The 23,586-nt window shown below is 39.6% G+C and overlaps 1 protein-coding gene across 13 annotated transcripts in view; it reads right to left on the bottom strand.

Moving 5' to 3' along the window:
* The window catches only part of LOC149318932 (calcium-activated potassium channel subunit alpha-1), a 627,293-nt gene that overhangs the window by 450,452 nt on the left and 153,255 nt on the right, over positions 1 to 23,586 (bottom strand). For all 13 annotated transcript variants that reach the window (XM_089510711.1, XM_089510713.1, XM_089510714.1 and 10 more), the window contains exon 2: positions 19,358 to 19,522. In XM_089510711.1, the coding sequence (XP_089366837.1) occupies positions 19,358 to 19,522 (165 nt within the window). The remainder of the gene's footprint in view (positions 1 to 19,357; positions 19,523 to 23,586) is intronic.

Below are 23,586 nucleotides of genomic sequence, written 5' to 3'. Positions count from 1 at the left end.
ATTCACAACTCAGTTGTGTATACAACAATGGGAAAGGGGTGCAGTTACAATAAATTGTTCCCAACTAGCTTAGACTTTGTAAACCGCTTAGGGAGTGCTTAAGTGCACCGATAAGCGGCCTAGAAATGTATTTGCTATTGCTATTGCACTTGTATCCAAATACACTTTGTAAAGCCTTCCAGCTGCTTTTGCAGAATCTTGTACATACATCTTCCCTGGAGCTTTTAAAAGTTAGGTTTCTCAGACTACAGCCATCAGATTCTCTATGACTATGCTGGTTGGTGCAATCTGAGTGTAACAACAACAGCTACAACAACTTGATGATGATTTCAAGTAGATTTGTTTTAAATAAAAGGTGAGTGAACAATGTGTGGCTAGTCCAGTGGGGAAATGCTTTTAGATAAGAAAAATCCTAGTTCACACTCAAAATTATTTTTGGACTTTATTTATTCTGCCTCCTCTGGTATTCATCAGTCACTTTCACCAGTTGTACCCATATGATACTTCACATAACAGCTGAACTGCAAATGGAATTAGCTGTGCTCTAAGCTTAATACCATACTGCGTGTGGTGTGCTGACTTCAGACTTATTCATTAGGCTGAATTATTCTCCTTCTGAAGTACTCACAGCTCTTAGACACACTCCCAGAATAACTTTAGATGGCCAATTACATCCAGAGGCATTTTTCCCTGCAGTAATGCAAATTATAAGGCGTTGAGGATGGAAATTGATATTCTGGTCAAAGGACTAAAATGTATTCACCTCTGCTTGGGGGAAAAATGCAAACATTTTATAACAGTGTTGTCCCATTTTCTGTTACTGGCTTTCTTCAAGTAACTTTAAAAGCTGTCTGACACTGATGTGCTGCTGGAGATATAAAGATAAAGGAATGAGGAAACCATCATTTGATAATGCATCAGGATGTTGCTAAAGTCACAATAACTAAGGTCCAAAACACACTGCAGAAATAATCCAGTTTGAGACAGCTTTAGCTGCTCTGGCTCTATGCTAGGAAATTCTGGGATCTCTAGTTTTGTGGAACATTTAGCCTTCTCTGTCACAGAGCTCTGGTGCCACAACAAACTACATTTTCCTGGATTCCTTAGCATTGAGCCGGGGCAGTTAAAGTAGTCTCAAACTGGATTATTTCTGCAGTGCATTTTGGACCTAAATTGGTAAAAACAAAACTTGGGGAAATGACTTTTAAAAATGCGACCACCCAAATTCCCCAGCTACACAAACAGAGATTATCTATTCCAAAAACAGTTATCCCCCACCTCCAACATCAAACTCTGGATAAAACGGTGGTAATTCTGTACTATCACTTCATGTAATGTGGATTAATAATAATAATGATAATAATGATAATAATAATAATAATATGGGCTGATTGACAAGTTCTCATAAACAAGATCCAGAGAGTTTTGCAAGGCTTTAGGGGACTGAAACTATTTGATAAGCTTCTGAATGTTATAAACAAACAAACAAACAAAAACCTCTAGCATAGCAAAAGAAACTCAGATTGAACCATACTGCTACCTCGGGGTCTGAACCTGTTCCCTAAACTAGATTTATTCAGGATCTTAATTATCCTAGAAGAGACTTTACATTTGATTCTTCCTTGCATGAACTCTCAGTGCATGACAAGCTGCAGAATTCAAGAGGCCAATTGTTGTTGTTGTTGTTGCTGCTGCTTTTGCTATTGTTCTTAGGTGCCTTCAAATCCCTTCTGATTTATGGCAACCCTAAGGCAAACCTAACATATGATTACCTTGGCAAGAATGTTCAGAGGGGGTTGCCATCGCTTTTCTTTGAGTCTAAGAATGTACTTGCCCAAAATCAACCAGTGGGCTTCCAGAGCCAAACAAGGATTCGAACCCTGGTCTCCTGAATTCCTAGTCCAGCACTAAAACCACTATGCCATACTGGATCTCAAGAGGTCCGCACCTATTACTAAACAGGCTCTAGTCAGAGATGGCTAGAGAGAGGCGTCACCCTCCCTCATAGGACTCTTTAACAAGATCTAGTATGTATACCTGCTACTCATTACATTAAAACTAAGTAAGATTACCTTCAATGATGTTGCTTCTTATTGGATTGGGTCTTCTGGGACTGCTCATTTTTGATACACTGAAGAGGAAGCAACTGTACACCTGCTTCAATAAAGGTGCCCTTAGTTTATCCATATATTTGTATGTCTGCTTCTTTCTTCCAGTGCAGTAGACAAATAATTTCCAAACTATGTTGACTGGTTACAGAGATCTTCAAAGTAACTGACATGACAATGAAGAGGAATTTTCACTTTTGAGGAATCCGAAGTAGAACTTTCAGGAACAGAAACAATGCTTTCCAAAACTCCTGAATGCTTACACTTCTTGCTTTCAGAATTCACCACTATGCTGAGTGCTTGTTTGATGACTGGCTGTTGTCAGCCTGGTTTTCACATCTTGCCATTCCCTTGATTCTACAGTCTACTTCTTTCTTTGCCAACTTCTGCCTGTACTGCATCTGAAGAGGTTATCTTTGGTCACCCTCCTAGTCTGACAGTGGACTTCCTAGGTCTGCCTTCTTTAATTCAGGAACAGCTTGACTGTGAAACCAGACCTAACCCATGAAAACACTCTATCTCACCCTTTGACAGAAGGGAGATAACAGGGAGAGGAGAAGGAAAGGAAAACAGAGGCAAGCATACAATGGAAAGAGTATTTAAAAATGCAGTTATCTTCATATTATATGTATTCCTCTTTGGTTTTTGCATCCTATGAATATATAGCCTGACAACATGATATTTGTCCTGAAGAATAATATGTCTTGCTTCCAGTGGATCACAATTGGTAGACTACAAGGAACCTAGCCAAACACATACCTTTAATCAGTAGTAAAGCATTGGGACCAAAAGCTCAGAAAATACTATAGGTGGTGGTGGTGGTGGTGGTGGTGGTGGTGGTGGTGATGATGATGATGATGATATTCCTACCCTCATGCTCCATGGTGTTGCATCCCCTTCTGGATGATGTATTTTTTTCAAAAAGGAAAAAATTCCAGCCACTACAAGTCCTTTGACAGCACAGCAGAGTATAAGATTTAACATCTGTTATCTGGGATGTCCAGCTTCACCAGCTGAAACTGGACCTTGATAAGGGGGAAATGCCATTTTCATAAATGGAAACTGTTAACCACTGACTTGCTCCATTAACAATTTTGCAAGTACAAAAAGCAAACAACTACAGACATCGTTCTCTTAGATGCCTTCACTCACAACTCTCACTTCCACTGTTCTGAAAGTATTACAGAACATCCAGGACAACCACACCTGAGGTCATTCATCGCCATATAACATTTGCATTGGAAAATTCTGCCGCAAGGTTGGTCAGTGGAGCAAATGCAGTCTATAACAATTAAACAACGTGTTGCTTATTTCAAGGTCAAAGCATTGCTCTCTTGGCAGGAGGAGGCCATGTTGCCTCAAGGGAAAGCCATCTGTGAGGTTCTACAAACAGGCATTATCAGTGCAATAGAAAGAAACAGTTTATGGCATTCCATACGGTTTTTGCAGAACCTAATTATTCCTGCCAGTTGGGAAATAAGAGCCACTAGAAATGGCTTCCAGTGCAGAAGTGTTTCAAAGGAAAATGTTAGGATTTCTAAGTTTATTGTAACATATTAGCATACTTATTAGGAGAGGCGGGATTCCTCATGGCTTGCACAGCCAGATTTTTTTTTTCCTTCCAGCTATTTATTCCCTGGAGATGCAACACAAGAATTCACAGGCTTCACACATGCTAACAAGAAGACAACATTAGCCTGCAGGGCTCTGTGAAAAGGCTGAGGGCTTAATTTCAGCTACAAATATAACCTTTAAGACTGCCCAAAAATATCATGGCAATAAATGAATACATGCAAAATAAAAATATGGGCAAGCATAAACAAAATGATGAACTGAATTCCCCTTTTACTTTCCTCCTAAAGGCTTCAGTGTTAAATGCAAATTAGATGTTTGAACTATATCTTGGTTCTCTTCTGTGAGCCACAGAAAAAATATGAAGGGGAAGAGGGATGGAGGCCAACAGGAATTTCTGCATAAGCAGTGGTTTTTCCAGCCTTGGCCATCCTTCCTAAGGTGCTGATGAATACTAAGATAACATTTTTTTAAATGGAGAGCGTCTTCTTCCACTATGCTAGTAAGTTTTAAAAGCCAGCACTTTGGGCAACAGCAGGGATGGGAGCCATGATTCCCACCTCTGAGTTATTGGAACTAAGTGAGAAGGTGAAATATATAGCAAAAACAAAAGTAGATAGGGATGGAATTTCTTGGAAAGGAAAAGACTGTGGAGTGCAGTCTTGTAATGAAAATCCTGCCTAAGCACATGGTCACAAGCAACCTGCTCCTGAATTCTATATATGTGTGTTAAGAGGTGTCTGTAGTTATACACTGGAACAGGAAAAGCACATAGAACATGCTCAGGTACCTTCCCCCCTCCACTATTGCAGCATTCAAGCCCTGTTACTAAGAGACGTATGCTTAGATCCTATGATAATTAAAATCAATGAGGCTGGCATAAGGAAAGTTCCTTCTCTGAAGAGACCTGCAACACATTGTTCAGGGATGGTCCAGAGAGGAATTTCAGGAGTCACTAATGTCAGTAGGATCATTTAAGCCTCAGCCCACTATCTGAAGTGGCCCAGACAGGCACTGCTGCTATGAGTGCAGGGATGGGAAGAAACAACCATTCAGAACAACCAACTAAATTTGTTTCTTATCCTATCTGATCATATTAAATCCCAAACTATCATATTAAAGAGCATTCCTAACACACACACACCCACACACACACACACAGAGAGAGAGAGAGAGAGAGTGTAGGTGATCTACTGATATTCATACATTTATACATTAAAAAAACCCTTTCTTTTTAAAATGAACAGTCCAGATTTTACTACTCCGGTGCAATATATAACCACATTATCATCAGTCATTCTCTCTGTGTGTGTGTTTATTTTGTCTTTTTCCATTTTAAAACAACTTGCATTATTTTATGTGGGAATCTAAAAGTTCTTCCGTTCTCTTTGCTGTTTCATCCTCTTGTAAATGAAAGTTAAGTAGTGCACCTGTGAATGAACTCCAAATAACATTTCCGTCCCCATCCATCCACTCCAAACAAAACAAAACAAAACAAAAAATCATGGGAAGTGGAATATGTTTCACTCTTGATTGTACGACTGGGATTTTGTTTTGTTTTTTTATTTGGTATTAGAGGTTTATAGCTGATTACACTCCTTCTTTTAAATTAATTGATGAACCAATCATTATCAATGCTGCACTAATTAAATTCACCATATATTTAATGAATAGCTGAGCTTCTTGATTTTTTCTTGATTAATGATGATTCGAGTTTTTTCTTCATTATTTCTTTATTATTATTTCTCTTTGGAAGATCATCTTCAAACATCATTCAGATCACATGAACAGAACACAGAAGTAAGGAAAATTTCATTCTGAGAGCTCATTTCCCCATAGACAATCTTGCAGTAACGACAAGCCAAGAGCAGATGAGACTAAGGCTAAAATATTTCTCCATCATCCACACATGTCCATCCACAGACTGCCCCCTCTGACAAAGAAACAAGTCCGCCTTACACCAAAACAAAAGGGGAGTTTTGTTTTTGTTTTGTTTTTTTAAAGCCAGGCTGGTCCTGCTCTTTGGGTGAATGGGGCACCCATTCAGTTCCTGAAAATCTTCTCAAGGGAGATGCCAGATACATTTAGACCTTGCAAGGGAGGAGGATATGTGTCAAACTACATATAATTGCCTTCCTCTCTGGTGATCGCTTGACTTAGCCTCTGGATAACCATCAACTTCCATTCTACTAGCCCTAGAGTGCATCAACCAACATTATGAAAAGCCTAAAAATAATACAGGTGCAGGTGATTTCAGGAGGTCACAGGACAAAAGGAAGCAAGTTTAACTAATCCCTTCCCAATTGCAATGCCATCCAAACTGTCCCCTGAGTCTCAGTTAGGTTGAAACCACTGTACTGTTTTTCAAGACTGACTGCTGGTCACATATTAGTCGAGGAAGTCCTATGAGGGGATGCATCAGCTTGGAGGACACTGACTGAGCCCCCTTCCCAATTTAAAACAATATAACCACTAAACTTTTTTTTCATATAAGACAGTTTCAATTACAACGTTGGGTTACTTTCATATTTTAATCAATACATTGATCAAGTACCATGGCTATTTGCTGTCTTGAACTCTATGCTCTCCATCTCAGTATCTGAATGTGACATTTCACTTAAAGGACAGTACATCTGCATTATCAGCAGGTTAACAGGCTTCATTTTTTTAGCCCTAGAATTCACTTAAATCCTAATCTGCAATATAGTATCAATTCTTAAGTATTTCATCCTTTATTCAACCAAGACCCATTTCTCCATCCCTCTCTAGTGCAGTGGTGACATTTTTATGTCCCATCAAATGTTGCTGGTCTTCAATTCCCAGTAGCCCTCCCCAGTGATGCTGCTGGCTAGCAATACTGGGAGTTGTAGTCCAACAACATCTTGAGGTTTGCGTAATTTCCATCTCTGTTCTATAAAGAAAAACAGGGTTTCATTCTGCATATCAGTAGTTTGAAAACATTGTGAATCCTGTGACATGGTCCCAGCAGACACATAATAACATTCAGTTACTGTAAAACCCCTAAATATGTTGGTTTAGAACCTCGGTTTTTATTTCGATGGTTACACTGTCGCTTTGGCTAGAGATATGTCTATGTTGCCTTTGCTGAAACACTAGGGCTATAGAGATGGCACAACTACAAGATGAACAAATCTGCTTCAGAGATATTTGGGCTATCTCCAAATGTGAGACATATAGGGTCCAAAGTAGTTTAAGGCATAGACTTGTGCTAATATTTTAGAGATTTGGGAAACTGATTTTCTTTTCATTTTCACTTGAGGTGGGGGCGGGGGTTTAACACTCCCACAAACACCTTCAAAAGACCAGCAGGGGAAGAGAGAAAGAAGAAGAAGAAATGGAGTTCTGTGACTGACAGCACTGTCTTTGAACGGGAAACAACTTCGCCATGAGTTTCATTTTTATTTTCAAACACAGTGCTTTGGAGGAACCTGCTTTTTTTGTTTTCCCTTCACTGCTTCTAGTGACCATTGCTTAAACCCAAATGCTACTCCCTGATGGAGTAAACCCAAAAAAGCAGTAGGATTTACACAGGTGTAGAATTATTCATCTTGAAATTCAGTTGATCCACTCCAGTTGGAACTAGCAGGTGGATTTAGGCCATCATCCATGTTAGTGGTTGTGGTATCCAGGCTCGGATCTTCCAAAATATCCCTGGCTAGGAGATGACAGGTCTCTCACTGTTGACTGTTCAGTAGATGGTCCACACAAACTCCTCAGTCAGGTATTTGGAGATTCCACAACCTGATCAAGGGTTCCCAGCACTTTTTCCAAGGCAAGTGGGACAGATAACTGAGCTTATTTATCTGAAATTGGGCACATTTCATCCCACTGAAAGGGGCTACTGTAGTTACATTTTGCCAAAACCTAAGACATCTATAGATCCTTGTTGATGTTCCCATTATACTAAATGGAGATAGCATCTGAGTCTTCAGCAAAAAAAGGTAATGCAAAGCAAATGAAAGCTGCTGAACCAAGGTTGGGCACTGTCCAAGTAGGGCCAACCCTACCATTAAATAGAGTGAGGTAGCCACCCCGTGTAACCAGTCTAGAAAGGGCAACACATAGTTAGTTACACAATTTAGTCTTACTACTGGGGAATATGCTGCTTGTGAAAATGACTGCCTCATGGGCCAAAGTAGCTTGGATGGCTCCAGGGGCTATGCACCTTGATTTGAGAAGAATTTGCACCTCAGGCAGAAAAATGCAGCTCTGAGACATTTTTATACCATTATTGCTATTTATATTATATTAATTCCAATGGGAAGAGAAATTCAATTGGAATCTCCCTAGGGAGCTCAATCCATTACTGAAGTGTTCTAAAATTAAGAACACATGTCCATAGGGATCTTCCTATAGGCAGGTAAGAAATTATTATTGTTGTTGTTATGTATTAGTTCTCTTAATGGTGGAACTGAAACAGTGGAAGGTTATCTGCAAGGCTGTTCTCAAAAATTGAAAACATTGGCTGACATGCTTCAAAAGAGAGAAAAAAAAAACTTCACTGGGTCAGCCCAGCGTCACCTGGTCATGCATCTTATTTCCAGTGGAAGTTAGACAAATGTTTTCCTGGAAGCCCACATATGGCACATGATAACATATGCCTAGTATGTGTAGTACCATATCTGTCACACAGCCATAGACTTCAATGGAAAGCTCGATTTATCTCAGAATCTGAAGGGTTAACATGTCATCAAGGATGAACTGTGACACAGAAATGAAATAATTTTTAATGGAATTATGCAGTATTCTTTCCCAAATTGGACTCTAGAGGGAGTCATTTGCTACAGATACTGCACAGATATGGAGACTTCATAGAGAAGGATGTTTTGTTTACACATTTCAGTTCTATTCATTCTTCTAAAGGTTTTAAAAGATGATAAAGATTTAGCCAGCTCCTTTGTTTCTGCAGCCATCCTGCTTCAAATATTCCTACAACTAGTTTAAGGTAGCTTTTCTAAAACGAAAGGTTTCTTACCCAATTTAGATAAATAAGACCTCTCCCTCCTTTGCAGAACAGTGTTTATCCAATAATGAAATCAAGGCTGTATCCTGCCCATTGTGGCCCTTTAGTTAAAAGGCATTTTTCAAAAAGGTAGGACACTGAAACTACTAATGTTTATTATAGCACACAGTAAGCTACCATTCTCTGACAAAACATAACAAATATTTTTACACATGGTAGATCAGACCAAATGATCATTCAAGATAGGATCATGTGTTCAATAGTGGCTGTCTATCATTATACCTTGTAGAAACAAACTTGGTTAAGTCAGTTAATTTTACAGGTCTGGCATCACCTACAGAAGTAACCCCCCCCCCACCCCCCCAGTCTCTATAATAATGTTAAATGAAAAGTTAACTCCATGATAGGAAAGATTGGAGAGGGTAGAAACCTTACTCACCAATTGAACATGTCTTTTCACAAGGTCAGTATCTCACCATATGCCCTCAAATCTACATACCGGCATCCAAACAAGAGCTTCCTCCCTGTCTCTCCTGCAACATGGAGAATGGCAAGAAAGCTTTTACCATCTTCTCTTGAGCCTCTTCCATGGGGCACTTTCTCTCTTAATGTTGGGCCTTCTCAGGCACCTGAAGCACATCCAAAGCCAACTACATTGGTACAAATGGGTTCCTGCCCCCACCAACTCTCACAAGAGAGGCAAGGTCAATAGCAAGGATAGATGTTGTCTTGCTACCAAGGCCAGCCAAAATAACCGAACAAGAGATGTTGCATAAATTGTCCATTATGATATCCAGAAATGACATCACTGAGATGTGCGTATGTATGATTAATAGAGGATATTGGTAGAACATAATGTCATTGTCACTTTCTAGCTTTACATCTCCATTTGACAACATGACACCAATAAGTGACAACAGTGAATCACTTTATGATTCATCTGGCTTTATTTATTTACAAGGGTTTTCTTTCTAAATGCTGTTGGATTTAAAAAAAAATTCAAGATACGGTTTGGATATTTGCTAATCCTGTTTGTAGTGGAATGTGAGTCAGACGCATAAAAAATGCGATGGTCCCATTAAAATGTGGTACAGATGGCAACACTAAAGGTCTCGCAGCACTTCATTTTTTTATTTCTAAATTGAAGGAATGAGAAACCAAGAATGAAAGGAGATGTGCCAAGAATACATTTCTGCTGCATTGTCCCCAGAATTATGCTTCCGTATACTGTACGCAAGCCAAAAAGAATATCCACAAATTCAACACTGGTTTGGCAATAATATCAGTGCAGAGCAACAGGGAAAAAAAGCATATACATATCAAGAGAAAGCGAGAGGGTGGATTAAAGGAAGCTGCGGTTACCATAGAAACCAATGAGACCAACTCAACACTGTGTACTTTGTAGCATCATCATTCTGTGCCTGATGAACCCCAACGGGAAGCATTGTTCCTGTCCCTATGGAAACCTAGGAAATAGCCCACACTGTAGTCACAGGAGATTAAAGCAAAGTGGAGCACACATCTTCAATTCAGCAATGAGAAATCTTTCATATGGAGAGGTATCTCCGATTTACACACAGAGAGAAAAGCACATAAAACCGGCACATCAATAGCAGGCCCAAGGGCCGGCAAAGGTGCCCAGTCTACAAATTAAATGTAAGGAAAGAGGACGCGTTTGCAAGCAGATTAACACATGTGAACACCTCCTAGGAAGTGAATTTATTATCACACCTAATCCCCTCGGAAACCCTTGGAAACAAAATTTAGCATTCTCAGAATAACTGTTTAACAAACTCATTTTGCTAATTAAAAAAATTGTCATTTGATAATTAGCTCATTTTCTTTTTCTTTTGGGGGGATGTTCATACTCTGCTTAATAAATAGGAGGTCCGCAGATAATTATGAGGCCAGTTCTTGAAGACTCGGTGCAATTATACTCAAGAGGCCTATTCTAAACATTTTATCCTTGCAAGGGTAGAGCTTTGAGGGTATGAGGAAAGGAACAGGTAGGGCAGGAAACAAATTTGACTCCAGTTCATTGAGCTACAACTGTGGAGTCATAGGCAAAGAAGTAAAGAAATGCTATCAGAAATCACTGCACAATCCCATTGTTGCCTCTGCACTCTGTGTTATAATAAAAAGCCTTCATATCTCTATGCAGTAAGCAATGCCAGTCCTGCCAAATGCTAAACAAAGATAACATCCCAGGAAATAATGAGCACCCATATGAATTTAGAGCTAGAAAAATAAAAGCTAGCATTTAACTGGGGCTGGTCAAAATATGAACTCCCTCTACTTGAAAAGAGCTCCCTGAGTCAGAGCCAGAACCATCTGAGTCTAACTCCAGGCTAAAACCACCACCTATGCAAGCATGTTTGCCAAGCAAGAAGAGAAACTAGTAGAAGGACTGGTTCACTAAATAGGTCAGCCTAGTTATTTCTTGGAACTGCACTGCTCTGTAAGCTCTAGACAGCATTAAGGTGATCTGTCTGCTGAGCCTCCCCTGCCACCTGCTTCTTCCAACCCCTTAGAGGTCTTTAAACAAAGGCTGGATGGTATCTGTCAGGGATGCTTTGATTTAGATTTCCTGCATGGCAGGGGGTTGGACTGGATGGCCCTTGTGGTCTCTTCCAATTCTATGATTCTATTATAGCATGGATAGAAATCATAAAGCTCTCCAAATGTTGTTGGACTGCAATTCCAAGCAGCCTTAGCCCAGCTCAGCCAATGGTAAGGAATGCTGGGGGTTGCACTTCAACAACATGTAGTAAGCTGCATGATTCTCACCCTTTTATTAGAAAGAAAGGTAGTCATTCTGATCACATCATCAGCTAATCTTCAAGGTAAGCTAGGGTTAAGAAGGGCTATTCTAACATGCACTATTCTAAAAGAAACCACCAAAGCCATCTGGCCTCTCAAAGGGCACTGTCAGTGAAAGCAAAGCCCACAACAAAAAAATCATTAAGAGCATCATAGTTTAGGTTGACTGACATCAGAGATGCAAATGACTCCTATTAGGAGAAGTGGGTCCAGAACTTTCTAGTGCTTCAAAATAAGTTCAAAATAAAACAACTGCTCCTGAGGTTCAGGGGCAGAGCCTACAAACTCAAGGGTGGTGCCTGTTTGAAATGAGGCTAAGGCCCGTGCCCACGTTTTGGACACATTTTTTTTTTCATTGACCAAACCACATTTGTATACATCTTTAAAAATATGTGTGATTAAGAAAAGAAATCTGCACAGAGAGAAGTATCTGCACCTTCCAGTTTCCTCCTAATGATTGGAAACTGAAAGATACACACACTTTTTCACGAACTGCCTCACAGCCTATGGATAGGATAAATTCATTTGAAAGAAATGGCTAGTGAGATCCCCCCCCCATCTCTAGCTATAGCTCCCATCAACTCCAATCATTCTTGCCCACTACATCATTCTGATTAGGAATAGGTGAGCTCCAGTCCAGTTTATACAGTGTGTCCCAGATTGAAGAAAGCTGCTCTTGTACTTCTGAAGTATTCTCTATGGCCAGAATTCTGTATGTTACTTTGTCAAAGAGATCTGCTCCTTGCTGCGGACCTCTGACTTGCATTGATTTTCACCCTCTGTTCCAAGTCAATAACCCTGAAGACTTTGCCAAAGAACTAGCAGTTTCTCAGCGCAACCAGAACAAGTATACATTGTTTGGTTTTCATAATGTTTCCAGAATATCCCTTAGGTGCATTTCAACTGTGTGTATGTGTTTTGTTTAAAACGTCTTAGATATATTTTGTGAGTGATGCTGCATCCTGGGTTTGAAAAGTGAACAAAGCTAGTTTGCTCGCTTGCTTGCTTTAGCAGGAGGGATATCTATTCTGCTACAATTCACAACATATGCACACTTTTGCAGATTGGCAAAATAAGTAACTGCAGACCTGGATTTCCTAAGGGAGCCAGGTGCACAGCTGTATTTTCCTTTCCCCTACATAATAACTCTTAAGACTTTGATGTTCCCTGTATGGCAGAGAAAAAATTATACTCTGTTATACAGCTTGTTCCCTAAACTGGAAAAAAGATATGTAATATTGGTATAAAATAGCAATGGGTTTTCCCCCCAAATTTAATTAGATTTTGGCTACATATTGCAGTCAGCCAAAAACATGAGGGGAGGGGTCTTCACAGGCATGAAGACTTAATTTACTTTTCAGATCCTAATACAAGTTACCTGAGCTTGAAAAGGTTACTTTTTTGCATGGCCCTTTGGCGATGGCTGTGAAGGTGTTTTTTGTAGTCCAAAGAAGTCTCCCACCGCAGCTCTGTTGTCAGCATAACATGGAAGTTGTGACATGTAAATGATGCTCTGACTTTTCAGAACCCTGAAGACTTTCCAAATACATGCAGAGAAGGTTGTGGGGAACTTTGAGCTATTTCCTGTCCTTCTCTATCTCCTGTTCATTTCAATTCAAGCTAAACTGTTGTTATTGTATGCCACCCTGAGACTTTAAGACGTAAGGGACAATCAAAGTATTTTAATATGTGAAATAATTTTTTTTCCTCCTACCCATCCAAATTACACACAAAAGGGGAGATAAATGAAGATTTAGAAAGTCTGCCACACAAGAACCTCATATTCTCCATCCTTCTCTTCTATGTTCACCCTTAAGAATCCACAGCTGCCAGGGTCCTGCATGGCTTCTTCTCCATGTGTATGTTTTATACAGTAGAATCAGAAGCATGAATTGTATCTTTAAAGACATGCAAAACCTACCACAGGAATTCTCTAGGAGGTTCTACCCAGGTGATGCTATGATATTTGTTCAGGACAATACCACTCACAGCAGAGGAATATCTATGGAAGTAAAGTGCATGCTTCCACTGTGGACATCTCCCTTTCTGTTATTGTCTCTTTTGTTGTTTCTGCCATACTTGGAAAATTTTTATACACACTGAAAATTTGTCTTAAGACAGTGCAATGGCAAATAGTGACAGAGACATTAAAAATGATCAGGCAGCATTCATGCTGCTCCTTAAAGGTTCTGTTCAACATGATACCATTTTGCAGTCTTGCCCAGGGCCAGAATATCTAACTAAAAGAGCTGATTCTAGCAATAATTCCAGCTTGTATGTGTTAAAGTTTTTTCTGCTGTAGTTTCAAAAAAAAAAAAAAAAAAAAAGATTAAGAATTTGCTTTAGACATAGGTTGCTGCAAAACCACCACAAAATATAATTCAATGGTAATAATTAACTTGGGTCCAAAACACACTGCAAAAATAATCCAGTTTCAGACTGCTTTAACTGCCCTGGGTCAGTGTCAGGTAATCCTAGGAGCTATAACTTATTGTGGCACCAGAGCTCTCTGACAGAGCTCTAAATGTCTCAAACAAACAAACAAAAAACTACACCTCCCAGAATTCCCTAGCATTGGGCCAGGATAATTAAAGCAGTCTCAAACTGGATTATTTCTGCAGTATGTTTTGAACCAAAATTATACTGCATACAATGTACCAAAAAAAAAAATCAAATGTATTGGTTCTAGCCATCACATTATTTTAAAAAAGTACCTAAAATGTTGTTCTCTTTCAACAGCTTTATATGGAAATGCTTTAGAACTGAATTAGCTTTCACAAACTGTTCCTGGTTTTGACAGTTGCCCAGGCAAACGATGTCGCATCTTAAATAATTTTCACACATCAACTTGCTAACAAGTTTTCTAATTTTTGTAATGTGAAAATAAAAGGGATAAGGAATGAACGGATATCCCCTATTCTATTTCATTATTACTTCAAGGCCTGGTTTTCCTGCACACATTATTCTGCCCCCCTTCTGGCTTAAAAGATGGGATCATTTTTTAAATGATGCGTACACAGTTTGCCACCATTTTTACTTTGTATTCATTTTCTCCTTGTGAGTTATATATGCACCTAAGCACAAATGCATCTTAATCAAAATTCTGCACACTATGGCGCGTTACAGACTGACCTAAAGTGGGCGGCCTGTCACCACCATCATTAGCTACGCCAAGAAGCCCCAGCAGCCAGACCATGAGGCTTCCCAGCGAAGCTAAAAAGGAGGGCCGAAATGGTGCTCCTTTTTGGCCCCTGGAAGTGGCGTGCAAGGTGTGCACCCGCGGTGTCACTTCCGCTGCGCCACGTCCGGACGCTGTGCATCCAAGACGTAAATAAGGCGGCGCCCGTGTGGATGGGTGCCGCTATTTATTACGCGCTCCGCACGTCCTAGGAACAGGGCCAGTTAGGAAGGTGAGACCCTTCCTAACCCTAGCATGCCCCTTCCTAACCCTAGTACGCGCAGAGCGCGTACTAAATGGCAGTGTGTAACGCGCCAGAGTTCCAAACATTGGCGTTCCTTTTTGCTCATGCACAACAAATGTGCACATGTATTCATGCCCTTTAGGAACCTGTAAAGAAAACTATGCTAAACAGTGCATGATCAGCACTCTGGACCAAGTTTGGAAATCAGAACTAAAGAATGGTGGATCGGCAATGGACACCCAAAAATCTAGAAAGAAGTTCAGGTGATGAGATGGTTATGTTTATGTTTTTTTAAAGCCCCTTATGATTTTTTTGCCATGTTTAAGGAACGTGTATCACGAAATTGTGAAACAGTCATGTAGATACATGAAACAAACTACTTGCTCAGAAGGAAGATAGCTTCTTTTTCATTAAGAGAAGTAAGATGCAAGCCATAGGTGTGGGTGAAACGTCAGTAATAAACTCTTCTAAAACATGGCCACATAGTCCAAAAAACCCACAAAAAACTATGGATGCCAGCCATGAAAGCCTTAGACTTCACACTGTTAAAAGCTTTTAGAAATAGAAAGTGAAATCAAATAGCCAGGAGGACAAATAAATCTCTGAGTATTATTCCAAGTTTTCATATGGTCCCCTGCTCTATTATCTACTTTACATTTGAAGTCTCAGCTCTTAGTAATATCTGAAGCTGTCCGTTCTATGGCTGCTTGTCTCTCTACAGTCCCTAACACTAGAAGGTCCTATTCCACTAGGACTCTACTGTGTGCACTAATCACATCTGCAACTCTTTTTTAAAGCCTAATTTAAAGGTTCCTGCAATTAAATGATTCTGTTCAAGCAGCCCAGTAGGATAATAAGGCTCTAGTAACATTCTATATTTCAACCAAATGTGGAATATGGTGACTCATTATAATTGACATAGGGATGCCTAAGTGACTCAGCCTTGCTCAGGCCATGGCTTTAAGAAGTAGTTAGTGTGTAATTAGTTCAGGGGAGGGCAAAGTGTAGCCCATACAGCTCCAGGACACATTTACCTCTACTGCCCCACAATATCTCACCAAGAGATGTGGAGAGAAATTTGCCACATTTCCTCCAAACCACCCCTGAGATGTTTTAGGCTCAAGAAAGGCGCTTTCCCCAGAAAGTGACCTGAAAGTTGGCATCTGGGTCATTTCCTGTTCAAAACAAGGCCAAATGGCCTGGAGGAGGCCCAAAATATTGAGAAATTGTCCATCATTCCACCCAGGTTATACACTTGGGAGTAAAAAAAAAATTAACACTTTGGAAGGCTAGGCATTGCTGTGGGAGTGCCCCTCCAAGGTTCCCTATGGGCCAATATGATGATTGCCCATACTGGGTTCATCCATCAAGCTGTGAACCTCCATGTCATAAGTGCATCCTGAGGAAGAGATCCCTGGAGCTTGCAACATGATAAACACTCCTTTTAGCAACCACTTATCCACACTTGTTCTTCTTCTATGCGTCACATAAATGTATGACACTACCTTACACCACAGGCCTATGCAGTAGTCAAGTGCTACCTACTATGATTGGCAACAGGTCTCCATTGCATCAGGCAGGAGACTACATCAGAATCCCTCTGATTTAGAGAGACATCAAGGACAGAACCAGCAAACTGAGCATCTGAACTTTGCATTTCACTTTAGAACTATTGCCACTTTTACTAGGATTCCTTCCAAATAAATATTTAGTCATAAATAGTTTTTTTCAAAAGGAGATCTGGAAAAGGTAAAATTTAAGAAGACCGGTTTTAGCTCATACCCTGCTAACCTTTTATTCTCTGCTGAGCAAATAAATCTAGGCAACAGTTATACAACAGCTTTCTTTGTATGAGCATGCCAAACAAAAATCAGTTGCTATTTTTTCTTCCTCCTCAACACAAGTGTTCAGTGAACTACTTCCTAAAGGTTATTTAATAATGAATATGGAAGATTGATTTTGATTCAAATTGTACAGTATGAAAAAGTACAGTAATTCCTTCAGTGTCACTGTAGCTGATCTAATTTTGATCTGCAACTGACCTACAAAAAGCCATAATCTTTTACTCAATAAAAACAGAATTTTCTGCTGTTGGCTTGGGGGACAGGAAATGATCAGACCTTTTAAGAATACACTGTTCTAAGTCATTAAGATCCAGAGGCTGAGTGGCTTTCAAAGATTTTCAATAATGGTGCCGTTGGTATCAGCTGGTATTTTACTTAGAAAGATCCACAGCACATAAAATCATTGTCTGAAATGCCTGCAGAAACACTAGACAGGATGCAGAATGTCACCGAAAGGCAGACTATAGGCTTACATTTTTGGAAAAATATTAAAGACAATTAGTATTACCACAAGCAGAGGTTAAAGAGGAAATAAAAAAAAATGCTTAACTTTGTATTGTATGTTTTTCTGGTTTGTACCTAGTTATGTCACTGTACTGGCACAAACCTCCTTATGCTAGCAATTCTGTTCCTTTGGGATTACACAGGTTTTATTGTGCAACCACTTACACAACATCTTGCACAAACGGTTGTGCAATCAGCCTTATAACCACTTTGCACATCTGGTTGTGCAGCTGTTGCACTACCTCTTATGCAGCTGCTTTGCACAACTACTTACACAAAGGTGTAATCGAGCACAACTGTACCAGCAAGTATTTTTACTCTCTTTGCAACAAGCTCAATTCTGTTTTCAGGTTCTATTGAATGAAGAAACAGAAACATCAGTTATGATTTTAAAAGGGGTTCTCATCTGACAATTAAATTAAAATATTATTTTTAGAATAAAATTGGAAGTTCTGAAAAAAGGAATGAATATTCTTCCTGCATTTTGAATTCCCCAGTACCATAAAAAGAAGCATTAAATAAATATATTGTACAGTTTAGTTTGTACTTTTCACTTTTTCCCCTCACTTTGGCTGCATCTGCACAGCAGAAATAATGCAGTTTGACACTACTTTAATCGTCATGGCTCAATGCTATGGAATCCTGTAGCTCCTAAGCGCTTTAACAGAGAAGGCTAAATATCTCACAAAATCACAAATCCCAGAATTCCATAGCACTGAGCCACGGCAATTAAAGCAGTGCCATTCTGCGGTGCAAATGTAGCCTTTTCCTCTAACTGCTAGTGTACAGCAACACACAATGTTAGAGATGTCCTGCAACATTTAAAGAAATAAAAAAGAAAAACTGAAAGGCAAAAGATAGAATATGTATATCGGCTACATTAATTCCATCAAGAAAGGAAAGATCAAAATTTGATTGTCATCTCCAGTTTTCTTTCAATATCAGATTAAAATTCATTAAAAACCGATCTTTGTTGCTCTTTCATGATCATAACACCAGAACTAGATTGCTTATTAAGAACTTCTATTGGCATCCAGTGTTTGTTATTCTAATGCCAGTTATATCTAGTTTATAAAAAGTCATCTTAGGTCTTGGCATTGTGTTATACAGAGCATTGTGGTTCCTACATACTTCACCAATGTAGAGTCTGAATCTCAGGAATGGCTTCCTGAGGTTTCCTAAAATTACATTTGGTCAAGTATATTGTAAATCTGTACACAAAACCGGTTTTACAAAAGAAGAGAAAACCCAGACAAAATTCAGATTCTTCAGACAGTTTTGAAATACAGCCAGTTCTCCTTATCCACAGATTTAACTATCCACAGCTTGATATATTTTAAAAATATATAAATTCCAAATAGCAAACCTTGATTTTGCCATTTTATAGCAAGGATACCATTTTATCACACCACTGTATTTAATAAGGCTTGACCACCCATGGATTTTAGTATCCATGAATCAAACCCCAGTAGATACCAAGGATCCACTATATATCAGTGAGGCATGAATTCAAAATTATGGGTAAGAGTCATTGTGTATGAAAGATATGGTTCTCTGGTCTACAAAAAAGACTACAGAATATCTAATCTTCTCTGAAATTACATGTTCATTTTTGTAACTTCTTATGTTCAGAAAAATACATTTCCCTGCAGTTGGATTAAACCTACCCTCTTTTAATATTCAGTCCAGAAATGAGTTTAGAAGGAGCAAGTTTCTAATTATAACAGTGTTAAGTTTCAGTAATGGACATACAACATCATTACTGTACTGAATGTAACGTGGTTACATGGAAAGTTAAGTCCCATTTTCTTCTATCTGACTCAATTCCCAAGTTCATAGACGCTCACAAACAGATTCATATGACGGCATGTTCTCATCTAATGTTGGCAAACACCAAGCAATAACCTAGTTTTTTAAAGCTTCATCATTTACTAGGATGTGTCTGGGAAGCCACTTTCTGAGTATGATAGCAAGTAGCTGCTAAAAAGAGAAATGATTTCCTAGGTGGAGCTTAGCACACTATTAATGTCAATATCTCTGACCTGTCTAAACTCATCTGTGGAGCATGTGTGTGAAAAATGGAATAAACATGAGAAAACTTACAAGGACTCTGCCAGTTAAAGTTTGGGCTGAAATCATCACCCCTGCCCAGTCTTTAACAGAGGTCATCCAGCCCACTTCTGCTGCTACGGTTTCCTCTTTCTCATCTGTGGGTTTCAAGTCCCCATCCGCCTGGGGTTCTGCACTGACATTTATCTTCTGGGCCTCCTATAAAATGAAAAGAGAGGAACAGTTAGATTATCACTGGTTGGTAGCAAGAGCGCACCAAATAAATACAATGCACAACATATGGTGAGTGGGAAAATCACGTTCCTCTGCCAAATGAGAAAACGACCTACTTTCTAGTGGTTGCTCACAAAATAATCTTCTTGCTAATGACAACTATTGGACAGCAAGCCTCAGAAATTCTGCAAAAATTATTGTGCTCTCACAGTCTAGTAAGATTTATGCTCAACATCTACTTTACCTCCTTAAAAGAAAAGGGGGGAAAGGGTGGCGGGGAGCTAGCATTCCCAAACCATCATTATATTGTATTATTCAAATTTCAGTGCCCTGCTATTCAGGGCTTCAGTTGGCATCATGGGGTGGGTAGCAGGGAGATGAATGCAGGAATGTGTATCTCCTTGGTGCAGCAGGACTATTACAAATCTGGACCTTAGCAACGGGAGGGGCAGTGTCCCTGGAACTTGCCTTAGGCAGCAAAATGGCTCTGGCCAATTCATTCCAATCACACTGTGAAGCATAATAGCGCAGCTGTGGATGAGTCTTAAGGCAAATAAGGATAGAGTTATGAGCAGCATGCAATGATCCCTAAAAAGCAACCAAGGTTGAACAGTTGTCAGAATAGACTGAAATACCTCTTTCCCAAGTTCTATACACAGTGCGTATACACAGTGTTATTTTTCCAAGTTGCTGTATGCCAGGAAGTCACTTCCAACTTACGGTGACCCTAATGTGAAGCTATCATGAGATTTCATGGCAACGTTTGTTCAGAGGAAGTTTGTCGCTGCCATCTCCTGAGACTGAGAGTATACAACTTGCCCAAGGTCACCCAGTGGGTTTCATGGCTGAGCTAGGAATTGAATCATAATCCAACACTGAAACCACTACACCACACTGGCTCTATTATTATTATTATTATTATTATTATTATTATTATTATTAAATTTTTAACAACCCCCCCAAATAGTATTTTGACTCTGTGGATGCCAGGTTCTTTCTCAAGTCACATGGGCAACATAGCTGGTGTGAAGTCAAAGGCTTTCATGGCTGACATCCATAGTTTTTTGTAGGTTATTCAGGCTATATGGCCATGTTCTAGAAGAGTTTATTCCTGACATTTCACCAGCATCTGTGGCTGGCATCTTCAGAGAATGATGCCAGCCACAGATGCTGGCGAAACATCAGGAATAAACTCTTCTAGACCATGGCCACATAACCCAAAAAGCCCACAAAAAAACTAACATAGCTGGTGCTTGAGATGTCTGTAATTAATTTCACCACATATTTTTATAGTCTTGTAGACACACCTCACAGTAAAAATATGGATGTGGACAAAAATAATCGAAGAAAAACACGCAGTGTTTGTGATTATTAGTCATATAGCATTTTGAAATGATATTTCTAGAGGCAGTTGTCCAAGGAAGCTCCCAATGGTAGTGTGTGCAGCCTAAACAACCAAACAGAAATGAAAGACAGAACTGCCAATGTTTCAGCAGGCTGCCAAGTTGCCAAGGAGCAACTGTTTAAAAGAGAGCTGTGTGATTAATCAAATGAACTCCTCCCTGCCTGTAAGCAATGCTGGTCCCTCCTGAGTCATCAGAGGGAGAGAAGAAACAGTAAATGAAAGGAGACCATTTTAGCAGTGCTAGGTTGGCTGACTCATTACCGGCCACTCTCATTCACCTTCATTACTTGTGGCTGCTGCTAGTACAACGATACCATGCTCTTACACTCGAATACCATGTGCTTCAATCCAAATAAGCACAAATATTTGAAAGGAATACCAGAATACCGTAATCAAAGGATCTGATGCTTAATTCAGATCAATCAGTGAAATCCAGCTCTCAACTGCTTTCAATGCTTGTTGGTATCTCTCATGGTCTCCTTAGAATCAATAGAAAGCAGTGCTGCCATTAAAACCACATCTACTAGAGTTCTGTTTCCTTGCAAGCCTATGTCCCGTTGGTTTCTTGGGCAACAGTTACCTATCCTGAAAACCTTGCTTGCTTGTCTGTTTCTGCTCCCAAGGTCCTGTGAGAGATTTTTCTCCTATTAGTACTTTCTTCCTTCTGCTACCTGACTCTGTATCCATAGTTCAATCACATCTGTTTATTTGACACTTCATTCGTTAGCTACCCTGTCTTTGCCAAGTTTTCTTAATAATTCTCCCTAAATAATATGCATGCCAGTTTATGTTCTGGGAAACTCCCACTTCGCCCACCCTTGCTTCAGTATCTTATCTCCTCTGCTGTTTACACCTGTTTCTCTATCTAACACCTTCTCTGCAACTTTTCTTTAGCCATGTTGACCCTAGACCATCCATCACTTAGATGTCCTGCTTCATGACATGGCTGCTAGTCCTCAGTGTGTCCCACAAAAAAAAGTATACATGTCAAGGTTTTGTCTTAGTCAGTCAAATCAACAAATTTTCATTTTCTTACAAAGGGTGGATTTCATTTCTTTTTCCTTTGTCCTTTCACAAATCTGCACAATGGAGGCAGCCATCTTTTCTCCTGCACAGTGTCCATGGAATGATATGACATTATCATATATCATCAGTGTGAGTGGTATTTGATGTTCTAACTTTAAAAGCACCCTTTGAAGATAAGTTAAAGAGAGAGAGAGAAAGAGGAACTAAGCTAGTTCATCTATTAATATGGAGAGTGCTGCAATAGTCATGCCTGCCCTCTAAAAGCCACAGAGCTATTCTCTCTTGCACATGTAAACACTCACGTACATCCCTTTGCAGGGAGTAGGAGTCATCCAACATAGCAGCAAATGAGTTTTCAATCCATATTCCAGTGATTCTATCACACTTTTGAATAACTGCCTGTGTTCTGTTTCAAAATAAACATACCATACCCTGCTCTGTGACTAAGAAATGTTTCAGCACTACCTGATAAATGAATGGCAATTCAGATCAAAAGTCTGTAAACCTCTCCCCACGTCAACATGTGTTGCAGGAATAAAAATCTTTTTTTTTCCTTTTCAGTTATGTGCAACCTTCATTACCAGACAAATATAGATATGATGAATCAGACTTTCTGCATTCAGCATTCAGGAATGACACATCCCACAAAAAAAATAGCCCACTGATTTTGGGAAGATACTGTTTTTGAAATAAGAGCAATTTCCTAGAGGTTAAGCTCTGTTAGGAAAATGGGGGTTTGAACATATAACAAGCCCTAATGACTCACTCCAAGTGTCCATATACTGTGCCCCATTTTCAATTGGACAGCTATCAAGCAGGGTATGAAGACTACAACCCCACTCTCATCTCTCCCCTGCCCCATAACTAATACTTAGAGATACACTTCTGCTGAACATGAATATTCCACTGATAACCTAGCTTCCACCACATCTATGGCAGCTTCCACAATGGCAAACCATGGCATCTTTTCTCTAGTCTGAATATAGATTCATTTTAATTAAAGGTACCAGTTAGATTCAGACAATCCTGATCCAAAGCAGACAGATTCTTACCAACTCAGGAGTCATCTGAAGGTAAGCAAAGACCTCCAAGAGCACTCCAAAATGAATGTGGGCATTCCCCAATTCTGGCAATTCAGAGGAACAGAACCACACAGATAGTGTCTCTCCCATCCAAAAGAAAAGGCATTTTTCTCCCATTCACTTCCAGTTCCCAAAACATGGAAAACATTAAAGTAGGGAGTGAAAGGAGGAGAGCTACAGTTCTGTGACTGACCATTTTACCTTCCAACCTGGGAATAACATTTCCAGGGCTTTCCTTTTTAATTCCAACTAGATTTCCTGAACAATGTGCCTTGAAAGAAATGACACTTAAGAAGAAAGAAATGTCCTACGCTGAGAACACATTCATTTAGACAGGATGGTAAAAATGTCCAATGCCTTTTCACCTGCTACATCTTCATTTGTAAAATGGTGGTATGTCTGTCACAACTGAAGCCTCTGGTGTCGCCTTAGACTTCCATATATCACGGGTTGCCACAAAGAAACTGAACAACACCAGAACCACATTTCCAACAGAAGTATCAGAGGCATCTGTCCTGTGATGCAGAATGGTTACT

The sequence above is a fragment of the Sceloporus occidentalis genome, unplaced genomic scaffold (assembly GCF_023333645.1).
Source record: "Sceloporus occidentalis isolate IW3139 unplaced genomic scaffold, rSceOcc1.0.p SCAF_2, whole genome shotgun sequence".
Taxonomy (NCBI): Eukaryota; Metazoa; Chordata; class Lepidosauria; order Squamata; family Phrynosomatidae; genus Sceloporus; species Sceloporus occidentalis.
Note: the sequence above shows the minus strand (reverse complement) of the source record. Positions and strands in the feature narration are given on the sequence as shown.